Genomic DNA, 26038 nt, shown 5'->3' on the forward strand with positions numbered 1-26038 from the left:
ACTTCTGCCTGAGCTGAGTTTCCTCGTGTCCAATTGTCCGAGCAGCGCGAGGGAGCGCGCCAGCTCTGCTTGTTACCGAGGCGATGGGGACAGTGGGTCCTCCTCTCGAGCGGCCGTTCCTATCCTTTGACCATTTGCTCCACTGTGGGCTGGGAGTGACCACTTTGGCATGCACTGGTGGGTCACGAGTGCTGGACCAGACGGTTCCCGGGGCCTTTGTGCTCAATGCTCGCAAGCCCTCTCCGGCCAGGGGGTCGTGCGCTCCTCCGCAGGAAGCCTTGCCCGAGCCCGGCAGCGACATTATGGCACAGGACGCACCGGCCGCCTCCTCCGCACCCACCAGCAGGGTTGGATGTCCTGGGAGCGCTCGTCAGCACGTTTCCTCCAAGCATGTTTCCCGGGTTGCTCTCTGACTCTCAGACGTCATCTCGAACCTGACACGATGCTGACACAAGAAAGAGGCTTATGGGAAATGGCCGTCTTCCTCATGCTCTCCCCTTACCTATGAAGCAGGGGCTCCCCTGCCAGGGTCCCAGTGGCCTCGAGGATGGCGCCCCTTCCAGGTCCTCCTCCACAAGCTGTCCTGGGGCCCTGGCCAGGAGCATGGTCTGTATTAGGCCTGCCCCCCCTCCTTGGGCTGCCCAAAGGGGCTAAAGGCCCTTGCTCAAGCCGCCGAGCCGGGACTGGCCACTGAGACTTCTCCCAGGACTTGTTGGCATGCTGTGGGCAGGGTTGCTGTGGTGAGGGTGGGGGTCCCGAGGAGAGACCCCCGGTATGGATGGCCCTCCGTTGCCGTGAGCCCATCAGCTTCCCGTTGTGCTGTGGCAAAGGCGGCTGGGAGAGCTTGCCTTTGTCTCTGCCTTCCATCTAGAGCATCATCACCCTGTGCGAGGGGAAGGTGCAGGCGGCCTCCTCCTGTCAGATCTGCCGAGACCTGTCCGCCGTCGGGAGAAGAGTGCTTTCCATCGAGTCCTTCGGGACTTTTCAAGGTAAAAAAGCACCCCAGGCACCCGCCACGGAGAAGCTAGGGAAGTCGGGAACACACTGGGGAAAGTGAGGCAGGCATGAGGGTGTGGGGCTGACTCAGCGCTTTTCCCCGGAGAGGTGCCCTTGGTCTTCGGGGAAGCTGCTGGAAGAGTCTCTCCGGACGGGCGAGGGCTCGCGGGGAGGTCGGTCTGAGGATTCTCCCTGCTGCAAACTACTAGACATTAGCGCAGGTGTCCCTCCTTTCCCCTAGCCTGAAGAGAAAGGCCTGTGGCCCCCTCGGCTGGGACAGGGGAGAGGGCCAGAGCCCCGAGTTCTGTTCCGGGACCTGCACCACGGGCACCAATTCAGGCTTCTTGGGAGGGGAAGACCAGAGGTCCCGGGGGCAGCGTGGAGTCTTGGGGGCGGCGTGGAGTCCCTGGGGCAGCGTGGAGTCCCAGGGGCAGCGTGGAGTCTCTAGGGCCCAAGCCTTCTTACCTGTCTGCTCTGTCTCCCTCCTTCTTTCCTGGTCCCAGATTCTGGTCCTTGCAGAGCTGCTTCTGGGCCAGGTCCTTCCTTCTCCAGCAGATTGGCCCATACAAGCCCTCCCTTTCTGGCCCTTCCCTGCTCTCTGCCTCCCACCACACCCCGGTCTCCCCCAGCCTAACAAAGGGGCCTGAAAGGGGCATGACAAGGGGAGTGTCCACCACTGGTCCCGTGGGCCTTTACGTGGCACTTCTGAGTCCCTGCATGAGAGCCCCAGGGAAGGGAGATGTTTCACTGGGGAAAGAGCAGGAGCCAAATTATCCGTCCTCACAATCCCTCCCTGGGGAGAAGCTCCGGGATAGATCTTGGCAGGGCCCCGGCATCTAGAGGGCACTGAAGGCTCAGACAGGGTTCCCCTGAGCTTATCAGCCCCGGAGCCATTGCAGCAGCCACGGTCTTGCCTCCCTGGCTAGGGCGAGCCCCAGGAAGTCTGAGGGACGGGGAGGGCCCTTTGGGTGAGGGAGCAATCGGGGCAGCCAGTGGTGGGCTTACCTGCAGATGTTTGGGGGCCGCTCAAAAGGAAAAGGGACTGTATGGGCCTGGAGCCCACCTCTGCCCCGTGGGAGCGACCCCGGTCTGCTTGCATCTCATCCATGTTTGTCCTGCAGATGTGAATGAGAACATGTGGAGGGGGAGGACGGGCCCCAGGACCCAGCTGGAGGAGAAGCGCTCGGAGGGGGTCGCCCCTGCTGGAGCAGACCCGCAGGGTGGGGACGGCGGCCCCACGGCCCAGAGAAGTCTGCCTCCGAGGCCTCCGGCCGGCGACAAAAACGACCCAGAGAGCTTCTCGAAGGAAAAGCTGGCCAGCTTCTTCCTGGACTCGGGCTACTCCCACAGTGACCCGGACAGGGGGCTCCTGAAGAAAAGCCGCCTGAGAAAAATCCAGACATTTCCACGCCTCCTCATGGAGGCCCCCGAGTCCAACAACTTCTGTGTGTCCTTGACCGCCGGGGGATCTCTGACCAGGAAGAATCAGCCCCCTGCCTCCGAATTCTTTCCTCCAGACTACAGGAAGATCTTCCCAGAGGGGAAAAACGGGCCTTTCCCCATCAAGGCCCAAGCCAAGCACCGACTTAGGTCCGAGCGCTTGGCCGACCCCCCGGGGGAGAGGTCCCGGTCTCCCCCGCGGGAGCGAGCCATTGGTACTCGAGGAGGTGGCGAGGGGTATGACGGCGGCAGTGGAGGCCACGGGGAGAAGCGTGCTCGGCCTGGGCCTGGAGAAGCAGCTCCTGATGGCACAGAGACAGCGGTCGACGCCGAAGTTCCCGGAGGACCCAGCAAAAATGCACCGCAGGATCCGAACTTAAGGATGAATCCTGGGGCCCCAGAAAGGGCCCCCCCAGAGAACATGGGCCCCCCAGAGAACACGGGCCCCCCAGAGAACGCAGGGATGGCGGACAGTCAGGAAGAACCCAGCCCGGGAGGTGGAGTGCTAGATGGCACCAGCGGCGAGCAGGTAGAGTACCTTGAGGTTTGGTTCCATGTGGGTGCCAGAGGTGGGGGGAGGGAGGCCCAGAACTCTGGACAGCTCCTCCATGTGTCTGGATAAGCACCAGCCTGAGGCCGCCTGGGTTCAGGTCTAAGGGGCGCAGGAGAAATCTCTCCCCATCCCAAGGTTGTCCCAGAAGGCACTCTGGCCCAGGCTCTGACACCCAGAAAGTGGGACCCAGCAGGCTCCCCAGGAGGCTGAGTCCCGGGGTCCCAGAGGAGCTCTCCTGACAGTCATGTCCATCCAGTCCAGTTGGCTCCCAAGAGGCTCTAATTGGGCCCTTCCCAGGGGCCGGTCCCCAGGCCTGTGTCAGGCTCCTTGGGAAACAAAAGCTCTAAATTCTGTTGGGGAGTCCAGCGAGTTCAGGCCAGCTCCACACCCCCATCCCCAGCTCTGAAGCCGTGGATTTATGGAGCAGCCGGGGGCTGGCTCTTCGGTCAGCGTAGTCCTCCCTTTCTTCAGACGCCATGCTGCTGACCTCTCGGAAAGCTACAGCCAAAGTCAGTAAATCCCTATTTTTACTCACTAGAGAGGTGCTAGCCAGAGAGGTGGGAAGGTGGCTCAGAGCCTCTCCTCAGACCCACATTGACTGGATGACCATTCTTATTGTTTGTTTTTATTCAGTCGTTTTTCCACCATGACCCCATTCAGAGGGCCTGGCCATTTCCTTCCCCGGTTCATTTTACAGATGAAGAAGTTAAGGCAAACAGGGGGCAGGGACTCGCCTAGGGTCACCCAGCTTATGTATCCTAGGTTAGATTTGTACTCCCAAAGAGGAGTTTTCCTGACTCCGGGCCCTGGTGCGCTCCAGGGGCCCTCTGGTAGCACCCGGCTTCCCCAGAAGAGACAGTCTAGAAAGCACAGAGCAGATGCTCCCCTGGACACGGACATTAATGACCTTGGGGAGAGCCGAATAATAAGGCTGGGAGTCAGACTGTAAAGAATGAAGAAGAGAATGAGAAGAAAGGAAGTGGAAGTGCCTATCAATGGCCTTCTCAAGGAGGTTAGACATGAAAGGCAGCGAAGATAAAAGACATTTCTGATTACACTGAATTTGCACCCAAAAACCCCAATGCAGCTAAGATGAGAAGGGAAGCAGGGAATGTGGAAAAACCTAGTGGTTTAACTCAGATACCAGCTGGGCAAGAAATGGTTGCCCAAACCAAACTGTTTTAACAATGATTGTGCCATGTACACCGTGTCGTTTGAGATACGGTACAAGGACCCTTTCCTTCACATTTTTTCATTGATTGACTTGATATTCTTGACCACTTATTTCCCCATATACATTTTGTTACTTTTCTAGCTCTATAAAATAATTCTTTAATAGTTTCATTGTTATGGTGCTGAATGAATAAAGTAGTAGTTCATTTTTATTATATTTATTATATAATATATATTAATGTATAATTAATATTTCTCCCAATTATTTAAAAAGGAACAAAAGAGAGAGAGAGAAGAGAAGAGAAGGAAGGGAAGGAGGAAGGAAGAAGGGAGAGAGGAATGAAGGAAGGAAGGAAGGAAGGAAGGAAGGAAGGAAGGAAGGAAGGAAGGAAGAAGGAGGGAGGGAAGTCAGAAATGAAAGAATGGAGAGAAGCTTTAATAGTTCATCACTCTGGGGGTGGATAGCATTTTTCTTTTTTTTTTTTTTAAATTTAATAGCCTTTTATTTACAGGATATATCATGGGTAACTTACAGCATTAACAATTGCCAAACCTCTTGTTCAATTTTTCACCTCTTACCCCCACCCTCCCTAAATGGCAGGATGACCAGTAGATGTTAAATATATTAAAATATAACTTAGATACATAATAAGTATACATGACTAAAAACATTATTTTGCTGTACAAAAGAATCAGACTCTGAATTATTGTACAATTAGCTTGTGAAGGAAATCAAAGATGCAGGTGTGCATAAATATAGGGATTGGGAATTCAATGTAATGGTTTTAGTCATCTCCCAGAGTTCTTTTCTGGGTATAGCTGGTTCAGTTCATTACTGCTCCATTAGAAATGATTTGGTTGATCTTGTTGCTGAGGATGGCCTGATCCATCAGAACTGGTCATCATCTAGTATTGTTGTTGAAGTATATAATGATCTCCTGGTCCTGCTCATTTCACTCCAGCATCAGTTCGTGTAAGTCTCTCCAGGCCTTTCTGAAATCATCCTGTTGGTCATTTCTTACAGAACAGTAATATTCCATAATTTTCATATACCACAATTTATTCAGCCATTCTCCAACTGATGGACATCCATTCAGTTTCCAGTTTCTAGCCACTACAAAAGGGCTGCCACAAACATTTGTGCACATACAGGTCCCTTTCCCTTCTTTATAATCTCTTTGGGATATAATCCCAGTAGTAACACTGCTGGATCAAAGGGTATGCACAGTTTGATAACTTTTGAGCATAGTTCCAAACTACTCTCCAAAATGGTTGGATTCGTTCACAACTCCACCAACAATGAATCAATGTCCCAGTTTTCCCACATCCTCCAACAATCATCATTATTTTTCCTGTCATCTTAGCCAATCTGACAGGTGTGTAGTGGTATCTTAGAGTTGTCTTAATTTGCATTTCTCTGATTAATAATGACTTGGAGCATCTTTTCATATGACTAGAAATAGTTTCAATTTCTTCATCTGAGAATTGTCTGTTCATATCCTTTGACCATTTTTCAATTGGAGAATGGCTTGATTTTTTATAAATTAGAGTTAATTCTCTATATATTTTGGAAATGAGGCCTTTATCAGAACCTTTGACTGTAAAATATTTTCCCAGTTTATTGCTTCCCTTCTAATCTTGTCTGCATTAGTTTTGTTTGTACAAAAACTTTTCAGTTTGGTATAATCAAAATTTTCTATTTTGTGATCAGTAATGATCTCTAGTTCTGCTTTGGTCATAAAGACCTTCCCTTCCACAGGTCTGAGATGTAAACTATCCTATGTTCCTCTAATTTATTAATGATTTCATTCTTTATGCCTAGGTCATGAACCCATTTTGACCTTATCTTGGTGTACGGCGTTAGGTATGGATCAATGCCTAGTTTCTGCCATATTAGTTTCCAATTTTCCCAGCAATTTTATCAAACAGTAAGTTCTTATCCCAAAAGCTGGGATCTTTGGGTTTGTCAAAGACTAGGTTGCTATATTTGTTGACTGTTTTATCCCTTGAACCTACTCTATTCCACTGATCAACTAATCTATTCCTTAGCCAATACCAAATAGTTTTGGTAACTGCTGCTCTATAATATAATTTTAGATCTGGTACAGCTAAGCCACCTTCATTTGATTTTTTTTTCATTAATTCCCTTGAAATTCTTGACCTTTTGTTTTCCATATGAACTTTGTTGTTATTTTTCTAGGTCATTAAAATAGTTTTTGGGAGTCTGATTGGTATAGCGCTAAATAAATAGATTAGTTTAGGTAATATTGTCATCTTTATTATATTTGCTCGCCCTATCCAAGAGCATTTAATATTTTTCCAATTGGTTAGATCAGACTTAATTTGTGTGAAGTGGATAGCATTTTTCATCTTGAGTTACTGCATACCTTGTTCTCATGATTTCTGCCCACTTCACTTCGTATCCCCTTATGTATCTTCCAAAGGTTTTTCCTAAAGTCATCCCCTTCATTATTTCTTAGAGCACAGAGATATCCCATCCCATTCGTAGACCACAGCTCGTTTAGCCGTTTCCCAGGACATCCCCTCCATCTCTAATTCTTTGCCACAACAACAACAAAAGCTGCCACAAATATTTTTGTTCATATGAATCTTTTCCCTTTTTCTTTGATTTCTTTGAAAAACGGGTCTAGTAATGCTTTTGCTGGATGTTCATTGTGTTTTATGGTCCTTTGGGCATAGTATTAAATTGTTCTCCAGAATAGTTGGACCAATTCACAGCTCCATTTTTAACAATTCATTTTTTGGCTTGTTCAGTTGTTCTCGGTCACGTCCGACTCTTCATGATCCCCTTTGGGGTTTTCTCGACAAAGATACTGGATTGATTTGCTCTTTCCTTCTCTAGATCATTTGGTAGATAAGGAAACTGAGGCAAACAGGGATTCATGACTTGCCAGTCACACAGTAACTGAGGCTAGATTTGAACTCACATCCTATTGACTCCTGGTCTGATACTGGATCCTCTATGCCACCTGGTTGCTCAAAATATAGTCCCTTGCCTCAAGAAGCTCACAGTCCAATGGGGGAAATAACTTGTAAACAATTATGTACCAAAAAGCTCGATACAGGACAAAATGGGGTAATTTCAGAAAGAGGGAATTAGTGAGCTCATTTGTAGTTTTCTTGGCAAAGATGCTGGAATGGTTTGCATTTCCTTTTTAGCTCATTTTACAGATGGGGAAACTGAGGCAAGTAAGGTTAAGTAATTTACCCAGGGTCACACAACTAGTAAGTGTCTGAGGCCAGATTTGAACACAGGATAATTAGTCTTTTTGACTCCAGAGCCAGTACTCTATTTACTATGGTGCCCCTTAGTTGCCCTATTCACTGCATTAATCTACTTATTTTACCACACTCCTTTAGCATTTGTCATGTTTCTTTTTTTCCATCTTAGGCAAATGGGTAGGTGTGAGGTGGTACCTCAAAGTTGTTATAACTGGTATTTCTCTAATTATCAGTGATTTAGGGGCAGCTAGATGGTACAGTGGATAGCACACCAGCCCTGGAGTCAGCAGGACCTGAAATCAAATCTGACCTCAGACACTTAACACTTATTAGTTGTGTGACTTTGGGCAAGTTACTTAACCCCAATTGCCCCCAAAAAATTAAAAATAAAAATTATCAGTAATTTGGATCATATTTTCATAAAACTAATGGAAGCTTAGATGCCTTCCACTGAAAACTGCCTTTTCATAACCTTTTGACTATCAATTGGAGAATGATTCTTATTTTCATAAACTTGTTCCTTATATATTTTAAAAATAAGACCTCTATCAGTGAAAGTCACTTGCAAAATAATTTTCATTTCCTGCTTTTCTTCTAATGTTATCTGCATTTGTTTTATTTGTTCAAAAAATTAATTTTATATTATCCATTTTACTTCCCATGAGCCACTCTATCTCTTGTTTGGTCATCATTTCTTCCCTGATTGACAGATTAATTTTTCGAGTGCTCCCCTAATTTGCTTATACCGTCACCCTTTATGTCTAAATCATGTATTCATTTGGAGCTTGACTGGACATATAGTGTGAGACGTACATCTATGCCTAGTTTCTGCCAAACTTTTGTGGTCAAATAATGAGTTCTTGTCTCAATAGCTGTGACCTTTGTGTTTATCAAACACTAGGTTAAGTGCTCATTTATTTCTGTATATTGTATGCCTAATCTATTCCATTGATCAGTCATTCTTTTTCTTATCTGGTATCAAAGTTGTTTTAGCGATTACCACTTTGCAGAATAGTGTGAGATTTCATACTTCCAGACTTCCTTTCCTTGCATTTACACACACACACACACACACACACACAGAGATTCACAGATTCTAATTCCCTTCATGTTCTTGATCTTTTGTTCCTCCAGATGAATTTTTGTTATTTTGTTCTAATAAGTAAATTAAACAGCATTGTCATTTTTATTATATTGGTTTGGCCTTCCCCTGGCCTTTATTATTTCTCCTATTATTTAGAGCTATCTATATCTGCCTGAAGTGTTTTGTAATCGTGTTTCTACAGGGCCTGTGTGTGTCTTGGCATGTAGTCTCCCAAATATTTTATACTATTTGTAGTTATTTTAAATGTAATTCCTTTATCTCTTCCTGTTGGATTTGTTGGTAATACATGGAAATGCTGATGTGTGTGGTTTTCTTTTATATCCTGCAATTGGCTGAAGTTGTTCATTGCATCAACGAGTTTGTTGGTGGGTTCTCTAGGGTTCTTTAAATATCTCATCATACCATCCACCAAAAAAAAAACAAAAAAAACTTTTTCTGCACTTCAATATTGAAGTCATCCTATGCTTTTCTTCTTTTTGTTATTAATATGGTCTATGGTCTATTATGTTTATAGTTTTTCTAATATTGAATAGGTCCTGAATTCCTGGTACAAATCCAACCTAGTCATAATATGTGATTTTTGTGATATAATGCTATTATGTCCTCGGTAGTATTTTATTTAGAATTTTTCATCAATATTCACTAAGGAAATTTGTTTATTCTTTTCTTTCTCTGTTTTGACTTTCCCTGGTTTAGGTATCAAGACCATATTTCTGTCATAAAGGGAATTTGACAGGACTTTATCAATTGTTTTCAAAGTTTATATAGCAATGAAATTAATTGATCTGTTTGGTAGACTTACATTGTAAGTCCATCTGATCCTAAGTTTTTCCCACACTTTGGAAGTTCATTTACACTTTGCTCAATTTCTTTTTTAAAGATATGGCTATTTAAATTCCTTTCATGTTAATGTGAAAAAGATATTCTTGTAAATATTTATTCGTTTCATTTAGAGTGTTAGGTTTATTGGCATCTATTTGGGTAAAAATAGCATCTAATTATCACTTTTATTCATGTTTGTGAACTCACAATTCACATTTTTCACTTTTAATACTGATAATTTGTTTTTCTTTTTTTAAAAAATCAAGTTAACTTACCTATTTTATTATGTTTTCCCCATAAAAAACCAGTTCCTAGTTTTATTTCTTGAATTTAAAAAAAATTAATTTTGTTCATTTCTCCTTTGATTTTTTTCAGAATTTCTATTTTGATATTTGTTTCTTTTAATTCATTGTTTTTCTATTTTTTTTTAGTTGTATGCTCATTCATTAATCTGAACTTTCTCAATTTTGAAGATTTAATGTCCATAATATATGGTTAGGTCTTTTGAAGATACCATGCATAGCTGAGAAATGTGTGTATTTCTTTCTATTCCTATTTAATCATCTCTAGAGGTCTATCATATCTAACTTTACTAAAAGTCTACTCATCTCTTTGACTTCTTATTTTATGGTTAGCTATATCTAGATCTTGGAGGGATAAATTCAAGTCCCACAGTAGAATATTTTTACTAAATTTCTTCCTTCTTTATTTCCCTTTACTTTTCCTTTAAGAATTTAGATACTAAGACAATTGGTGCTTATGTGTTCAGTAGTGATATTAATTCATTGTCTCTGCTACTTTTTTTAGCAAACTGTAATTTCTCTGTTCATCTCTTTTAATTGTCTATTGTTTTTGCTTTGTCTAAAATCTTCATTGTTACTCTTGCCCTTTTAATTCAGCTGAAACAGAATGGATTCTGTTCCAATCCCTTATTTTAACTTTGTGTGTATCTTTTTGTTTCAAGTGTGTGTCTTATAAACAAAATAAGATTCTGTTTTCTAACATTCTGTTATCCTCTTCCATTTTATGGTGAGTTTATCCCATTCACATCCACAATTATTGTGTATTTCCTTCCATCCCATTCTCTTATACTTTTCCTTCATTTTCCCCCATACCCTCTTTAAGAGATTCTTTTGTCTCTGTCTCTTGTCTCCCTTAATTTACCCTCCTTTTTAATCTTCTTTCCACTCTTTCCCTTAATCCCATTCCTTTCCACTGCCCTACATGTGTATATACCTCCTTCAACCAGTCCATATTAAAGTGAAGTTAAAATATTTCTGGCTTCCCCCCCACTCTGCTACTGTCCTGTCCATTATATAAACTCTCCCTTGAGCACCTCACTTATGTGGTAGAATTTTCTCCATTCTTCCTCTCCCCTCATCTCCTGCTGCATTTCACTTACTCACTCTTCTACTCTTCTTTTGAGATCATCCCAACCGAATAGAAACATACTCAGTTCCTCTGTCTTAATAGATTCCCTTAGGAGCCCTAGCTGACGATAAAGTTCTGAGGAGTTAAAATGTATCATCTCTCCATATAAGAATGGGAACAATTTAACCTTGTTAAGTTTTTCCCTTCAAGTTTTTCACTGAAGATTACCTTCTCATGCTGATTCTCTTGAGTCCTCTGTTTATATGTCAGATTTTCTACTCAACTCTGGTATCATCAGGAATTCTGGAGGGTCTTCTGTTTCATTAACAATCCCTTTTTTCCCCTGTAGGATTATACTTAGTTTTGTTAGGTGAGGTTATTCTTGGTTATAATTCTAACTCCTGTCTCCTAAAAATAATCTCCTGAACTCTTAATTTATTTAGTGGTGGTTGATAAATTTTGTGTGATCCTGACTGGCTCGGTGGTACTTGGCCTTTTTCTTTTTACCTGTTTGCTGAGTGTTTTTCCCTTGCCCTGGAATCTGGATTTTGGCTACGGTATTCCTAGAGTTTTCATTTTGGTGTCTGAAAAGGTGGGAACAGATCCTTTCAATTTCTACTTTTGCTCCTGGTTTATAATTTCTTGAACTATGATAGCTAGGCTCATTTTTGTCTATGACTCGCAGGTAGGCAGTGATTCTTCTGTTTTTCAAGTCAGTTGTTTGTCCTTTGAGGTAGTTTACATTTTCTCCTTTCCTTTTGCCTCTCTTTTATTGTTTCTTGATGTTTCATGGAGTCATGTGTTTCCTTTCGGCTATTCTCATTTTCAAAGTTATTTGGGGGATAAAGTTTTGTATTTCTTTTACCAAGTTGTTAACTCTCTCTTCGTTATTCTGTTCCATAGTTCTCATTTTTTAAAGTCATTTTTTGCTTTAAAGAAAAACTCTTGCTTTAACTCTTCTAGGGATTATTGATAAGTTTGTGTCCAAACTATAGCTGCAATCTAGTACTGGCTAAGAAAAAGAATCTGCTACTGGCTAAGAAATAGTAGCTCAGTGGAGTAGACTAGATACATAATACATTATAGTAAATGACCATAGTAATTTAGGTTTGATAAATCCAAAGATCCAAGCTGTTGGAACAAAAGCACATTATTTGACATAAACTGCTGGGAAAACTATATAACAGTATGGTGGAAACTAGGTTTGTATAGGTCCTCATTTCATATCGTATACCAAGATCAGAGCAAAGTGGGTACATGGTTTATACATAAAGGCTAATGCCATGAGCAAATTAGGGGAACATTAGAGAAGAATTTAGGGCCAAACAAGATACAGAAAGCATTTTAAAATAGGAAATAGACCATTATGATTATATTAATATTGTTTCGCACAAATAATATCAATGCAACCAAAATTAGAAGGAAAGCAGAATAATGTGGGGAAATTTTTGCAACAGAAATCTCCAACAAAGACCTTGTTTCTCAAATATATTAAAAATTTAGTCAAATTTATAAGATTACAAGTCATTCCCTGATTGATAAGTGGTCAAAGAATATGAGCAGGCAGTTTTCAGCTACAATAATCTAAGTTATCTCTAGTCATATGAAGAAATGTTCTAAATCAGTATTGATTAGAGAAATGCAAATTAAAACAACTTTGAGGTAGACCTCACATCTGTCTGACGGGCGAATGTGACAAGAAAAAGGAAATTATAAATGTGGGGGTAGTGCGGGAAAACTGGAACACAAATGCATGGTTGAGAGAGTTGTGAACTGATGCAAGCATTCTGGAGAGCACAAGGTGGCTCCCCCTCCCCCTCCCCACCTAACTCAAAGTCGGAACTGTTGTTGGGGGAGAGACAAAAACCGCCTCTGAGCCAGCGATGCCCCCTCACCCTTCGGGTCCCGCCCGTGGGACCTGGGGTCCCTGGCTGGCCTCCGGGGCCGCTCTCATCAGCCGTCCTGCTGGCACCCGTCTCAAACAGACACCTCCCTTTGAGCCTGCCTGTCAGTGGACGCCCGGGGCCTGGGGGGCAGAGCCAATTGCTCTCCTGGCAGGGGGACTCCGGGCTGCCTCCACCCAGGCCTTTCCTCTGAGCCTGGGGCGGGGCTGGGCCCCACCTTCTGTCTAAGGCCTTTTATAGGAAGCAGTCCTGCTGCCTCTCAGCCCCCTGCCCAACTTGGGCCTCTCCCTTGGAAGGAAGAAAGCTTAGGTGAGCCTGGTGCTCGAGGCTGGAAGGCTGTGGGGAGGCTGTGGGGAGGCCGTGGGGAGGATGGGGAGGCCAGGGTGGGGGGGCTGCTCTAGCTCTGCGCTGGCCCAGGCTTGTAACCTGGGGGCCATTTTCTGCACCAGCCCCTCCCGTTGCCCCACACACACACTCAGGAGTCTGGATACAACCATGAGGCGCCACCGGGGGGCCTGGGAGAAGGTGACGTTCTCTCCTCGGCTGCCCTGCAAAGTCTGCAGCCGAAGGCCCCGAGACCACTTTCCTTATGGCTTCTCACAAGCCCCGGAGACTCTGGGAGCAGCCGGGCCCAGGCAGTGACCTCTGGGAGCCCAGGGACAGATCCCTCAGTCTGTGTCCACTCGGTCCCAGGATCAGGAGGCCTCTGGGGGCTCAAGAGGTCCCCCAAAAGCCTTTCCCGCAAGGGCTCTTGTGGGAAGAAGAGGGTGCCCTGGTGGCTGGCGAGCTGTGCCGAAAGTCAGTCACCGGGACCAGGGCCACGCACACGGTCAGTCACTGGGGACCCACAGCCCCGTAGTGCCACATGGTCACTCACACACACAGTCACACTCACACACACTGACTCACACTCATACACCCACACTCACACACACTGACTCACACTCACACTCATACATACACACTCACTCACACACAGTCCCAGCCAGGGGCATATTTACGTGGGCATTTTTAAGCCTCCTGGCTGTTACTGCCCCTTGGGTTCTGCCCGTGAGCCTGAAGAGGGGCCCACTGGTACCCATGGTAACGGGGATCCCCTCCTTGTCTTGTCTCCCCCCCAGTGGGTCTCTCTGCAGGAGCTCCTGTGCAGGCTGGGGAGGCCCTTTGGGGAGTACGAGCTGTGGGCGCTGTGTCGAGAAGCTTTGTTCACCCTTCAGAGCTACATAGAATACCCAGGTAAGCTCCCGGTCTCCCGGATCTGGCTGGTGGAGCCCCCGCGGCGGGCCTGACCCGGCAGCCCGTGCCCCCGAGGCTGACTCGGCCGCTGGCCCGGCCCCCCCACAAGCTCCAGGGCCCGGAGTAATGCAGGACTTAGGCGGTGGAGGCCGCTTCCGAGAGCCGTGCCCTGGGACGAGGAGAGCGAGGCAGGAAGGGACGCCGGGGGGAGGGGGTGCAGAGGAGCCAGCGCTTCAGTCCTCCAACAGCTATTAAGTGCCTGCTGTGTGCAAGACACCTGGCAAGGCACGGGATTCCCAGGTCAAAAGTACACTTTTTGGCCAGACTTCTCCGGCTCCGGGACCACGAGGAGAGTGCTCGGCTGGGCATAGAACGGGGTCCCCAGTCAAAGACCCTCCGTTAGCCCCTGCCCAGCCAACTTCCCCCTCCCCAAGGTGGCCCAGACAGCCTGGGCCGGTCACTGCCCACAAAGGCGCCCTCGGTCTTCGCTTTATAAGTCCTTCCACCTTATTTAATTCTTGGTTCCAGATACTCCCCCCCTCCCCCCCCCCATCTGCTGAGAAAACAAGAACTGGTCACACTTAGGAAATCATGCAAAATATATGTCCACATAAGTCATAATCTAGGGAGGGGGAGAGAGAGAGAGAGAGACAGAGAGACAGAGACAGAGAGAGAGAGGGGGAGAGAGACAGAGACAGACACAGACAGACACAAACAGAGACAGAGAGAGGGGGGGGGGGAGAGACAGAGACAGAGACAGAGAGAGAGAAGGGAGGGAGAGAAGGAAGGAGGACGGAATCTCGACCTGCCCCTGCGTCCACGCTTCTGTCCCTACCTCTCCCAGAGTCCGCCACCCTCGGTCCATCCCCTCTCTCGGGGAGCAGGTGCCTCTGTAGCTCTTGTCCCGCCCCGTCTGTGCCGGGCACTGATAGCGCACAGAGGGGCCCCCGCGCCGGCCAGCGGGAGGGGTCGGGGCCGCACCGGCTCCCAGAGAGGCCTCCATGGCGAACAGATACAAGCGTTGGCTGCGGGGGTGAGAGACTGGGGGTGCGGGGGCGGGAAGAATGAGGCTCTGGAGCCAAAAGGCGGAGACGGGGCGAGGAGGGCGGGGCCCCACCAGCAAAAAGACCCGGGTGCGAGTCCAGCCGCGGACACTTAGTGGCCCGGACAACGTCTGCCTCAGTTTACCCGTCTGTAAAGCGAGGGGTGCGGCAGCTCCTGGCCCCGCAGCCGGAGGGAGCCCGAGGCGATGCCCGGAAAGCGCCGGGCAGGGGCCGCCCCGAGCGGGGGCCGCCCCGCGGACACGGGCCGAGGGCGGCGGGCCCGGAGCCCGGAGCGGGGATAGAGTCCGGCTCCTCAGCCGCTGCCCGCCCCCCCCTCCCCCCCCCCCCGCCCTGTGCTTCCCCGGGGCTCCGAGCGCGCCTGTGGGGGCCTGTGGGGGGCCGCGTGGGCGTGGCCTCTGTGGGGGCGGGGGAGGGGCTGGGGACTGGGGGGGTTGGGATGGGGGGCGGGGGGGGCAGTGCGCACACAGGCGGGGGCCCCGCACGGACGGCGCATTCCCCGTCCCGGCTTCCAGGGCCCGGCGGCCAAGCGCCTTCTCGGGAGAAAACTTTGACTCCCTCCTTGCCTCCCCAGGCCCTTATAACCCGTTCTTTGTGGCTCCCGAAGTGGAACGACAGAAGCCGGTCACAGAAAAGGTCGGAGCTACGCGCCGGGCACAGCCCGGGGGGCACAGCGGGGGGGGGCACAGCGGGGGAGGAGCGGCACAGTCCGGGGAGGGGGCTCAGTCCGGGGGGGCACAGGGGGGGCGGGGCACAGCCTCAGCCCCTCGGGACGGGCCCAGGGCCCTCCCGCAGCCCCCTCTGAGACGCCCCCGGGCCCAGCGTCCCGCAAAGCCTGCGCCCTCCCGCCTCCTGGACGGGTGCTGGGGGCGCCGCCGGAGGGGCCGCGGGGCGGGGGAGGGGCTGGTGGCCCGGGGCTGCTGCGGGAGCGCGCCCCCCTCGGGCCCCTCGCGGACGAGCTGCTCTCCCAGCCGCTGGACGGCCTGAGCCCCGCTCCGAGGGAGCCGCCGTTGGGGGAGGGGGGAGAAGGACTAGGAGTCGGCCCCAGCGCTGTCTCCCCCCCTCCCCCTGAGCCGCTCCCCGACGGGCTCGGGATCCGGGGCTTCTGGCGCCCGCCCAGCTCCCCCCCAGAAGCCTCTGCCTAAAGCTGGAGACCCCGGGGAGGGCTAAGCCTGGGGCTCCGAGGGAGGTGGTCCCAGAGCCGGACCTTGGGACCCTGTAGGGGAGCGGGAGGAGCCGTGGCCCAGCGGCCTCTGAGCGCACCCAGGAGGTCTCCCGGGAGGGGGTCCCCGATCCGTGTCAGCTGGGAAATGGGGAGAGCCCGGGGCCAGGGCTTTCCTGCCCCCCCTCCCCCCCTCATCTCCTTCTCCCCCGCTGCCCTTGGACCCCCCAGAACTCCCCAGGGACGGGGGCTCTTGGCCGTTCTCGAGCTTCCCGGCGCCGCCCACAGCGGCCCCGGCTCCCGGTTCCCCCCCCCCCCCCGGGCTGACGGATTCTCCCCGCCCCCCCAGGCCTCCGTTTACTGCGTGGCCGCCATCCTGTGGGCCGCGGCCAAGTTTAGCTTGGCCCCTAACCAGAAGCTGGCCCTGCCTCGGAAGCTCAAGGCTCTGCTGCTGGACATGGCGCGGAGCAGCGCCGCCGAGAGGCCGTCCGGGGCCCAGGCCATGAAGGTGACTGCTGCCCCTCCCCGTCAGCCGGTGCGGCCGGGGCACGTCCGCCTCCCCGGCCCCACAACCTCCCCCCGCCGGGCCCCTCTGCTCTCCACGTCCCCTGGGCGCTCAGACCCACGTGGGGCCGAGCCCTGGGCGCTGGGCCCCCATCCGTGGCCTTGTGCAGCACGGTTCCAAGCTCCTCGCGGGCGGGGCCGCCAAGTCCCAGGGCTCCCGGGGCTCCTCCACGGCCAGGGCCGGTGCCGCGCTCCGGGAATCTTCCTGCGGGGTCCCTTCCATGGAGCCACGACCTGGCTCAGGGTCTCCTTTGCCCCCTGGCCCCGAGGTCTGGGCGCTTTTCCTTGTGCTGCAGCGCGGGTGCCCCCCGCCCCGCTTCTCTCCCTCCGACTCTCCCCGCGCTTGTTCTGGCTGGGGGAGAACTTGCATTCGCTTCTCTTTCGTCAGGCTTCTGGCTCGTCAATATTCTCTGGCACGGAGGCGTTGCCTCCTGTTTGGCCACTTCTCGTGCCCCTCGCCCAGTTAGTTCCCTTCCCCCCCTTCTTCTGTAAACCTCCTTCCCTTCCCCAATCGGTGGCTCCTTTTAAACTCTTGTTTTAACTCTCCCAGGAGCCCTGGGTTCCAGCTGGCCACGGCCTCCCCGGGGTCACACACCCCCGGCCACGGCCTCCCCGGGGTCACACACCCCCGGCCACAGCCTCCCCGGGGTCTCCCCCCCCACCCCACGGACCGCGGATTCTTGGATATTCTCCTGGTGTCTAGAGCTTCTCCTGCCTGTGGTGGGCGGTGCCCTTTGCCCTGGCTCAGCCTTCCCGCAGACCGGCCTTTGGGCCTGTTTGCAGAGGGTCTTAGCTGACATTTGGTCGCACTTTCTCCTTCATAAATCTAGAAATTTCCCAAAGTGTTTTATTTTTCCAATCACATGTAAAGACCAAAATGAAAGGTGCAAACTCTCCCTCCCTCTCTCAGCTCCAGGACAGCAGGCCCTCTGTGGGGCTCCCAGAGGCCAAGGCGGGGTCTGACCGTGCCCCACGGGGGGCTCTGCCAGCTGCTGAATCTGGGCCTGAGAACAGGCCTGGGGGCTTGCCCGGGACCCAGGCACCATCACCCCACTGGGGACTCGATTCAGTGGCCAGCCTGCCCTGGCTATTCCTCGGCAGCTTCAGCCTGGGCAGAGCCCACGACTGAAGCCCCTGCTCCTGGGGTCCTCCCTCAGTGCCCTGTGGGAGCCCAGCACCTACTCCCTCAGTGCCCGGAGGGGCCCAGGACCTACTCCCTCGGTGCCTGGAGGGGGCCCGGGGAGCCCGGTCCTGATGCCCGCTCTGCTCTGCCTCGTCCAGGTGTGCAGCAGCTACCTGCACCAGCGAGGGATGGACAGCAAGAAGATCCTGGCCCACCTGAGCACGTCCCCCCTGCAGGTGAGGCCCCGAGCTCCGCACTCCCCGTTTCTCAGGCCTCTCCGGGTTCCTCCCAGGCAGTGACCCTCAGCCCTAAGCCCCTCCCAGCCCCTGAGCCACACGGGCAGATGGACTGGCCTGGCCTGGCTTGAACTCGGCCCCTCGCTCACGACCAGGGTCACGGGCTCTAGGTCTGCCCCCGCCGCCCCCAGGAGCCCCCTCAGCCTTCGGTGTTAGGGAGCAGGGGCCGGGGCTGTTCTGCTCATTCTAAGTCAGGGAGTTTGGGGCCCATCGGGCCGAGGAGAGCCTCAGTCATGAGGAGGAGGAGCCCTGGGAGCGGCGGAGACGCCGTGCGGCCTTCAGGGCCGGGGGTACAAGGGGCTGCCCAGGGCTCCTGCTGCACTACGCGGGGTGAGCCCTGGGGGGACTGAGAGAGCCCTGGGCCCGGATTGGGGGCCAGAGCCTCAGTTTGCTCATCTGGAAAGTGGGAGAAATGGTGCCGGTCATGTTCTCACATGGCTAGTGTGGAGACCAGGCGAGCCAGGGCCTGCGAGGGACTTTGGCCCAGGCTCTGAGAAGGCCGGGCGTCGCCCTGCTGGGATGAGACAGAAGGCCGCCCCTCTCCTTCCCCCTGTCTCAGGTTTACCAGGAAGAAGAATCCATTGGCCTGCAGAATGCTCTGAGCGGTGTGGCCCTCGGGGCTAAAGGTGGCACAGAGGGCACGGAAGAGGCCGGGCCAGGTGGGCACCCCCATCCTCGGGCAGCGGGGTATGGGACCCACCACCTCTGGGCACTGGGGCGTCCTCTCCCTCCCGTCCTGGGACAGTGGGGTGTGGGATTCCCACCTCTGGGCCCCGGTGCTTCTCTGACCCGTGTCTCCTTTTGTCACAGGGTTTGTCCCCCTGATTCGGGACAGTGAGCTGGTGGCTGTGAAGGGCCCGCTGTCCAAGGGCAGAGGAGGGCCGGCCCTGCCCCCTGCGTTCACCTCTTTGGCCACTCACTTTAAACCCATTGTTTTGGCAGAAGAGGCGGAAGTGACCAAGTGAGTGCTGGGAGGAGGCCAGGGGGCAGCTGGAGGGAGGGGGGAGCCCGGGGGGCACCCAGGGGGCAGCCGGGGGGAGGCTGAGGGGAGGCGGGGGGGAGAGGGAGCCCAAGAGGAGGCCGGGGGGGAGGCCAGGGGGCAGGGAGGCACCCATCGAGTTTACCAGCCGCGTTTTCCCCCTCTGTCTCAGGGACGGCCGTGCACCCCCCTCTGATCAGTGTGATCGGCTCGAGGGTCCGGGTCTGGCCCCGGGCGCTGCAGATGGCGCTGAAAGCAAAGAGGCTGAGGAGCAGATGGCCCCTCCGGGAGCGCCCACGCCACCCTCAGGCAACCCAGCCCAGCCCCGGCCCCCGGCCGGACCCACCTCCCCCGGGGTCCGACAGGAGAGCGAGCCGCTCGTCCCAAGGGACCCTGCTGGGGCCTCCCCCCCGAAGAACAGCTTCCTTCCTGCCCAGGCTCTAGAGGCCAGCACAGAAGTGCTGGAGGAGCCTCGAGTCCCAGGCCTTCCCGGGGGCAGAGACCTCAAGGGCCATGTCACCTGTGGCCCTCCTTGCAGCCAGGGCCCCCCGGAGGCACCGGGCCCGGAGCCCAAGATGGCAGGCAGCCGCAAGGAGGCACCGAGTCAGCCCCTGCAGAGGGGCGTCCTCAAAAGTCAAGGAGGGGAGAAAGAACCCGGCAGCTCGGGCCCCCCCTTGGACCCAGCAAAGCCCCTCCCAGACTCAGCAAAGCCCCCCACGGACCCGGCAAAACCCCCCATGGACCCAGCAAAGCCGGCGGATCGGAGGCCCCCATCTCACTCAGAAGCCTCTGGGCAGAGGAGGACCATCGGGCCATCTTTGCAGCGCGTCATGAGCCTCATCCAAGAAGAGTTCGCCTTCGACGGCTACCTGGAGAACGGGCTGGAAGCCCTGATCATGGGTACAGGCGGGCTGAACGCGGCCATCCTGGGGGTCCCGGGCTGGGCGGGCCCTTGGGCTGAGGGGGCGATGTGGGCGGGGGGCCTGGGGACCACCGGGGCCTCCGAGACCACGTCCCTCCCTCCCCGGTGGTCTGAGGAGCCCCGGCCGCAGCAATCTCGGGCAGCTGGACCCCCCCCCAACCTCCAGGGGAGGGGGCACATGGGGATCCGGTCCCCCGGGCAGCGTTCCCCCAGAAACTGGCCCAGGGGGTGAGACGGGCCTCCATTTGCTCCCACAAAGGAGAATACATCTTTGCCCTGAAAGACCTCACCTATGCCACTTTCTGTGGCGCCATCTCCGAGAAGTTCTGTGACCTCTACTGGGACGAGAAGCTGCTGCACAATCTCTTCAAGGTCGTCAACCAGAAGACGTCCCCACCCGGGGGGTGAGTGGGGCCCCCAAGCTCTGCCAGCCCCGCACGGCCCCGGCCCCCCGGCCTTCACTCGGGGCTGCAGGTCTCGGCCCCTTGCCCCCTGCGCCGGGCCACAGGCCCGCAGCTGGGCAGATGCTCCCAGGGGTGACGGCCGGCGGGCTGGGGGCGATGAAGGACGGTGACAGCGATGGGGAGGGGGACAGTGATGGTGACAGAGAGGGGAGGGACACGGTGACCACAATGGGGTATAAAGAAAATTCAGGGAAAGCCCTTGTAGGAGGCAGCCCTGAGCCCGCGGGTCACATCTGGCTCCCTGCCAGCACCTGCCCTCTTCCCTCCCCTCCCACCTGCCGCTGGCCAGGGAGCCCTGGGTCCCTGTTGTGCCATGGCAGCTGGGAGTGCAGACTTGGAGAGGGAGCTCCTCCCCCGCCAGGCCAGGGTCCCCCCCCCCACCGTCTCACCTTGCTGCAGAAGGGGCCCTGTCAGGGGCCTGGGCCACCAGCTCCTGTTCTCCCTGACTTTTCCGAGGGGCTGCAGCGGCGGGCTCCAGGTGCCCACCAGTCCCATCGCCGCATCTCGCCAATTGGCAGCAGCGAGGCGGGCTCTGCCCCAGCCCCGGGCCCGCTCCATTTGGCGACAGAGTCATTGGGAGGAGCTTTTCCTGCATCGGCCCCTTCTGCCGCCCAGGCCCCCTTGCTCCTAACTCTGCCTTCCGGGGCCAAGCAGAACCCTGTGGGGCTCAACCCAGAGCTAGAGGCCCAGCGGGCAGTGAGGAGACGGGCTCAGTGGCCGCACCCTTGACCTGAGCAGCCTCAGGCAGCCCCCACCCGTGGCCGGGCCATCCCTGCGAGGGGGCAGGAAGGGGGTGCCCATGGCCGGGCCGTCTGTGCGGGGGTGGGGGGGAGCCCGTGGCCGGGCCAGCCGGTCAAGGCACCTTTTTCCAACCCCATGGGAGGGGGGGTAGAGGGGGAGTCCCCGGGCTTGGCCCAGAGCCTTTGGAAATGTTAACCCAGAGCTTCTTGTTTTCAGTGACAAGGAAACCGATGGCTCTGAGTGGGAAGATCAGGGCCATGATGGACAGGAACCAGTGAGCGGGCCAGCAGGCGGGAGACAAAGCAAGTACGAAGCAGGTAAGAGTCGGCGCCGGCCGGGGCTGGGGCTTCCCCCGGGGGGCTCCCTTGTCTCCACTGGGGCTCCCGCATTTCTCACCGAAAGGAGGTCGCAGAGCAGCCAGTTCTCAGCTCTGAAGCCGATTAATCAGGAAACAAACGGTTTCAGTTACATGGAGGAAGGGCAGGGACGTGGTGGGGACGGCGGGAGCTGAAGTCAGGGAGCCGGCCTGTGACGCCTGCCTCCCGGGGGCTCGTGGGCCTGTGGCTGCCTCAGTGTCGTCTCGGAACTGGAGTCACTGAAAGCATGAAAAGCACTAGATGAGAGAGAGAGAGACAGAGAGACAGAGAGAGACAGAGAGAGACAGAGAGTGAAACAGAGAAAGAGAAAGAAAGAGACAGACAAAGACAGAGAGAGGCAGAGACAGAGACAGAGAGACAGAAAGGGAGAGAGAAACAGACACAAACACATAGGGAGAAAAAAGATATGGGTAGATGATAGATAGATGAAATGTGAGTTTTCCAGCCTCCTCTCCCCTCTGGTCGGTCTCTCCAGCCCAGCTCCAGGCCGGGACCCCCATCCCCAGAAGGGAAACAAATGGCCCCTTTCCTTTGACTTGCCCCAAGACTCACTCTTGCCAAGGGCAGCTGCTGAGGGGGCCATGGCTCAGTCCCTTCCCACCCCTAGAGCCGGGACTGTGCTCCCCGCTCAGGCTTCCTTCTGAGATGCTGCTCCCTTCCAGACATGGTGCCTGGTTTTCAGGAACTCCAGATTTGGGGGAAACGAGCCTGGGGCCTCCGCACCCTAGGGAAACGATGGCAGCTCCGAGGCCATGGGCGGCGCCCCCTCCCCCTGTAGCCTGCCTCTCCCCTCTTCCAGGCCACCGTCAGCAGTGGGGGGGATGGAACGTTCCACGGGGCCAGCCCCCCCTCAAACACCCCTCCCCGAGGCTGCTCTGCACCATCTCTCCTGCAGCCGCCTTCTCTGTGGCCCTGACTCCCTGCTCCGTGTAGGCACCTGCAGCAGGGGCAGGGACCAGGGCTGGCAGATGTTCTCACCGTTAGTTAGTGGTCACTCCCATCTCACAGGGGGGTGGGCGGCTCCCCCGCCGGATGTGGGCGCTGAGATTTCTGGGAATGTTCCACCAGGCTCTCCCGAGCAGCCCTTCCGGTGAACTGCTTGCACTCCCTGCACATCACACCAGATGACTCGGGGTACAGGGTCCTGCTTCCCAAACCCAGGTCATGGGGGGCCCCTGAGGGGGGCACTACCGCCTCTGGCAACCCCCTTAATATAGCAGTTGCCCCCTTTCTCAGAGACCCCTCGTTGCCCCAGGAGCCACGAGATCCATGATGTTCTCATTACAGTTTTTAGACGCTCCCTAAGTTACTGGTCTTCTTGAGGGGGCTCCCCAATCTCCTCGGGCCAGCGCTTACATTCACTCCCAGCAGCCAACTGTGCAGCTGGGAAGTACCTGAGGAGCGGGGGCAGTGACTGGGGACCACGTGGTCCTGTCAGCCACAAACCCGCGGTCCGGCCTATCCCCAGCATCCCCCTGCGGGGGGAGGGCTGAAAGCCCCGGCTGCGGCCTGAGCCTCAGTTCGGAGGCTCCCTCGTGAGGGACATTTCTTGGACGAGTCTCGGGGCTTTTGCTTTCTCAGGGAGGGGGAGGGGAAGAGAGACAATTTAGAACTTAAAATAATTTTTTTTTTCCAAAACCTGACCTAAAGCTCTGTGGGCCCCCATGTTACAGATGAGGAAACTGAGGGCCCCGCAGTGAGGGTCCCGGATCCTCTGGGTTTCAGGCCGTTTCCAGCCCCACCCGCGGGAGGTGGGAGGAGTTTGTGGGGTAAGACAGGCTGTTTGTGGAGGCCGCTGTAAGGGACCCATTTTCGGGATGTGAAGGGTGTCTCCCCCTCGCTGTTACCAGCAGGGCAGAGGAGCTGTCCAGGGTCCTTGGAGTTCCAAGGGGAATCTGGCGGGACCGCTGCCCCCCGGGCCGAGGGCCTTCGAGGGCCTTCGCTGACCCCGGGCCGTGGCTCCTCCCTCTGCCGAGGCACGGGCCCAGCCTGCTCCTTGTCTCCCCTTCTCTCCAAGGAAAACTGAGGCCGAGGGTCTCCCGCACCCCGGGGGCCGCCCCCTCTCCCACCTCGCTCTCGGAAATGGACGCAAACGAGCTGTCCCAAAGCAACTTCGAGGTGGGGTTCCGGCCGCAGAGGCCGCCCGGCGGGGAGGCCCAGGAGTGCTCCGCCGAGGACAGCTGCCTCCGGGGCAGCCCGGGAGGGGAGGGCCCGGCCCCGGGGGCCAGGAGCATCGCCCCCTCCCCCTGCCCCGCCGAGTTCCGCAGCTGTAGCCCCGGCTGGTGCAGCGCCTTCTACGAAGCCGACTGCTTCGGGCCTGACGTTCACACCTACGTGAAGAAGCTGGGGCGGCCGAAGGACGACGGGCCCCAAAACGCGGACGCCCCGGGTCTGGTGAGTCTTTCCAGCGTCCGAGGGGCCCCTGACCAGGCCCCTCACCGCCCCCTCCCCCCGGCTCTCAGCGCCCCCTCCCCCCGCCCGGCTCTCACTGCCCCCTCCCCTAGTCCCGGCCCGCTTTCCGCCCACTTCTTCTTTGAGGCTCCCGCTCCCACCCCCGCTCCGGACTCCTGGCCTCCCTGTTCGCCGGGAGACGCCCTGGAGTTCCCTCTGGGCCCGGCCGCCAGACCCGGCCAGAAGCCCGTTACCCGAGGGGGAGGGAGAGGGGGCGGGACACTTGCGGGTAATGACGGCGATTTCTCCGCGTCCCGCGCCGCCGCCCGGAGCAGACCCCCCTGGAGGAGCACGAGTGGAACCAGGTGGGTTTCCGGGGGCGCCGGCCCCGAAGAAAGCCTGTGGTTGGGGGGCCATCGCCACGGCCGCCCTCCCAGGACGGCGGCCTTTGGACCGAAGGTTAAAAGCAAAAGCGCGGAGGGGCCCGTCCGGCCCACGCCCGCCCACGCACGGGGGGCTCTTCCTGGCCCCTCGCTTCTGTGGGGGGGAGGACGCCCATCCCCCTCCCCCACCCCCACCCCCGTCTGGTCCCGGCCCTCACACCGGTGAGCGTCCGTCCCGTGGGTCACGCTGTGGCCTGGAGGGGGCGGGGCCGGGGGCGGGGACCCCGGGGGGGGGGGGGCAGGGACCCCGAGGGGAGGGTCCGTCTTTGTGCTGAGAGCGCCGAGTGCTCAATTCTGGTTAAGCGGCCTCGCCAAAGGCGCCTCCACACCTGATTTGTCCCGAGGCTCCTGGAGTTCGCGTCCGGAGCAAAAAGGGCCCGATTCTGGGCCCGGGCCCCTGGGTGCAGGGGCTGCCGCCGCCGAGACCTCCAGGGAGCAGAACCTTCCGCGGGCAGCAGGCGCGGCCTGGGAGCTCCTGGAAGCAAAGCCGGAGAGGGCCGAGGGAGACCGCGCGCCCGCGGGTCCGGAGCGCCGCTTAGTGGGGCCCAAGGCCCGAGGCGGGGGAGAGACAGGCACCTCGGGGGGGATTCGGAGACCCTGGCTGCGGACCAGGTCATCTCTGGGGGGGGGAGGGGCGGAGTCAGGGTCGCTGGGGACCCTCCCTCCAGCCTTGAAGACCCCGCTCCCCTTCAGTCCCGCTCCCTCAGACTGTCCCCTTTGGCGGGAGAAGAGTCGGGCCCCAGACAGGATGCCGGTGCTCCATTCCACGGCCCGTCCAGGTCCAAAGGGCCGGAGCCGAGCCTGCTGGTCTCCCGCCTCGGAATCGAGCCTCGTGCCGCCCTGGGGCTCGTGGGCGGCCCGGAGCGTCAGCTCCTCCCGGCCGGCCAGTGGGCAGCCTCTGTTTGGGGGCCGGGCCTTGCCCCCAGGCCCAGAGAAAGGGGGTAGCCTCAGGGACCCAGCCCTCCCCACAGCCGAACTCGGCCTCTTCCCAGGAGCTGGAGCAGCAGCTGATGATGGAGAAAAGAAACTACCGCAAGACCCTCAAGTTCCGCCAGAAGCTGCTCCAGAAGGAGAAAAGGAGCCGAGGTAGTGGCCGCGGCAGGAGAGGGAGGGAGGGAGGGGGGTGTCAGCGTGGCCAGCCAGCTCCGCTAAATGTGCTTTACACCTTAAGGGTCCGACGTCAAAACCATGTTGTCCAAATTGAAAGGACAGCTGGAGGAGACGAAGGCCAAGGTGCAGTTCCTTGAGCTGGTCAGGAAGTACCTGCAGGTAAGGCAGCCCTGGCTCCTCCTCCTCTCCTTTCTCTTCTTTCTTTCCCCTCCCCCTCCCCTCTTCCTCCCTCTCCTGTTCCTTCTCTTTTTTCCCCTTCTTTTTCCCTTCTCCCTCCCTCTTCCTCCCTCTCCTGCTCCTCATCTCTTCTTTCTCTTTCCTTTCCTCCTCTCCTCCCTCCCCTCTTCCTCTCTCTCCTCCTCCTCCTCCTCTTCCTCTCTCTTCCTTTCTCTCCCTTCTCCTCCCCCTTCCCTCTTCCTTCCCTTTTCCTTCCTCCCCCCTCCCCCCATTCTACATGGGCCCATGTAGCTCCCACCACAGAACAGGGCCGATCTGCAGGAACGGCCCAGCCGGTGTCTGCCCGTTCTAGTCCCAGCCCTTCTCACGGGGCCCTCTAAGAGCA

The 26038-nt window shown here is 55.3% G+C and overlaps 2 protein-coding genes across 2 annotated transcripts in view; both read left to right on the forward strand.

Annotated features, from left to right (window-relative positions):
* The window catches only part of LOC116422020 (kinase non-catalytic C-lobe domain-containing protein 1-like), a 37628-nt gene extending 23154 nt beyond the window's left edge, over positions 1-14474 (forward strand). The window contains exons 5-7 of the mRNA XM_031957077.1: positions 872-989; positions 2118-2965; positions 13729-14474. Of these exons, the coding sequence (XP_031812937.1) occupies positions 872-989; positions 2118-2965; positions 13729-13896 (1134 nt within the window). The 3' untranslated portion in view covers positions 13897-14474. The remainder of the gene's footprint in view (positions 1-871; positions 990-2117; positions 2966-13728) is intronic.
* A 433-nt stretch (positions 14475-14907) lies between these two features.
* LOC105749188 (kinase non-catalytic C-lobe domain-containing protein 1) lies at positions 14908-26033 on the forward strand. The gene is made up of 13 exons (XM_031949403.1): positions 14908-15540; positions 16416-16574; positions 17912-17989; positions 18609-18708; positions 18860-19010; positions 19201-19928; positions 20210-20354; positions 21372-21472; positions 23550-23926; positions 24259-24288; positions 25359-25452; positions 25538-25676; positions 26006-26033. The coding sequence occupies exons 1-13, from the start codon at positions 14908-14910 to the stop codon at positions 26031-26033; spliced, it is 2763 nt and encodes a 920-aa protein (XP_031805263.1).
* The last annotated feature ends 5 nt before the right edge of the window (positions 26034-26038 follow it).

The sequence above is a fragment of the Sarcophilus harrisii genome, chromosome 2 (assembly GCF_902635505.1).
Source record: "Sarcophilus harrisii chromosome 2, mSarHar1.11, whole genome shotgun sequence".
Classification (NCBI taxonomy): domain Eukaryota; kingdom Metazoa; phylum Chordata; class Mammalia; order Dasyuromorphia; family Dasyuridae; genus Sarcophilus; species Sarcophilus harrisii.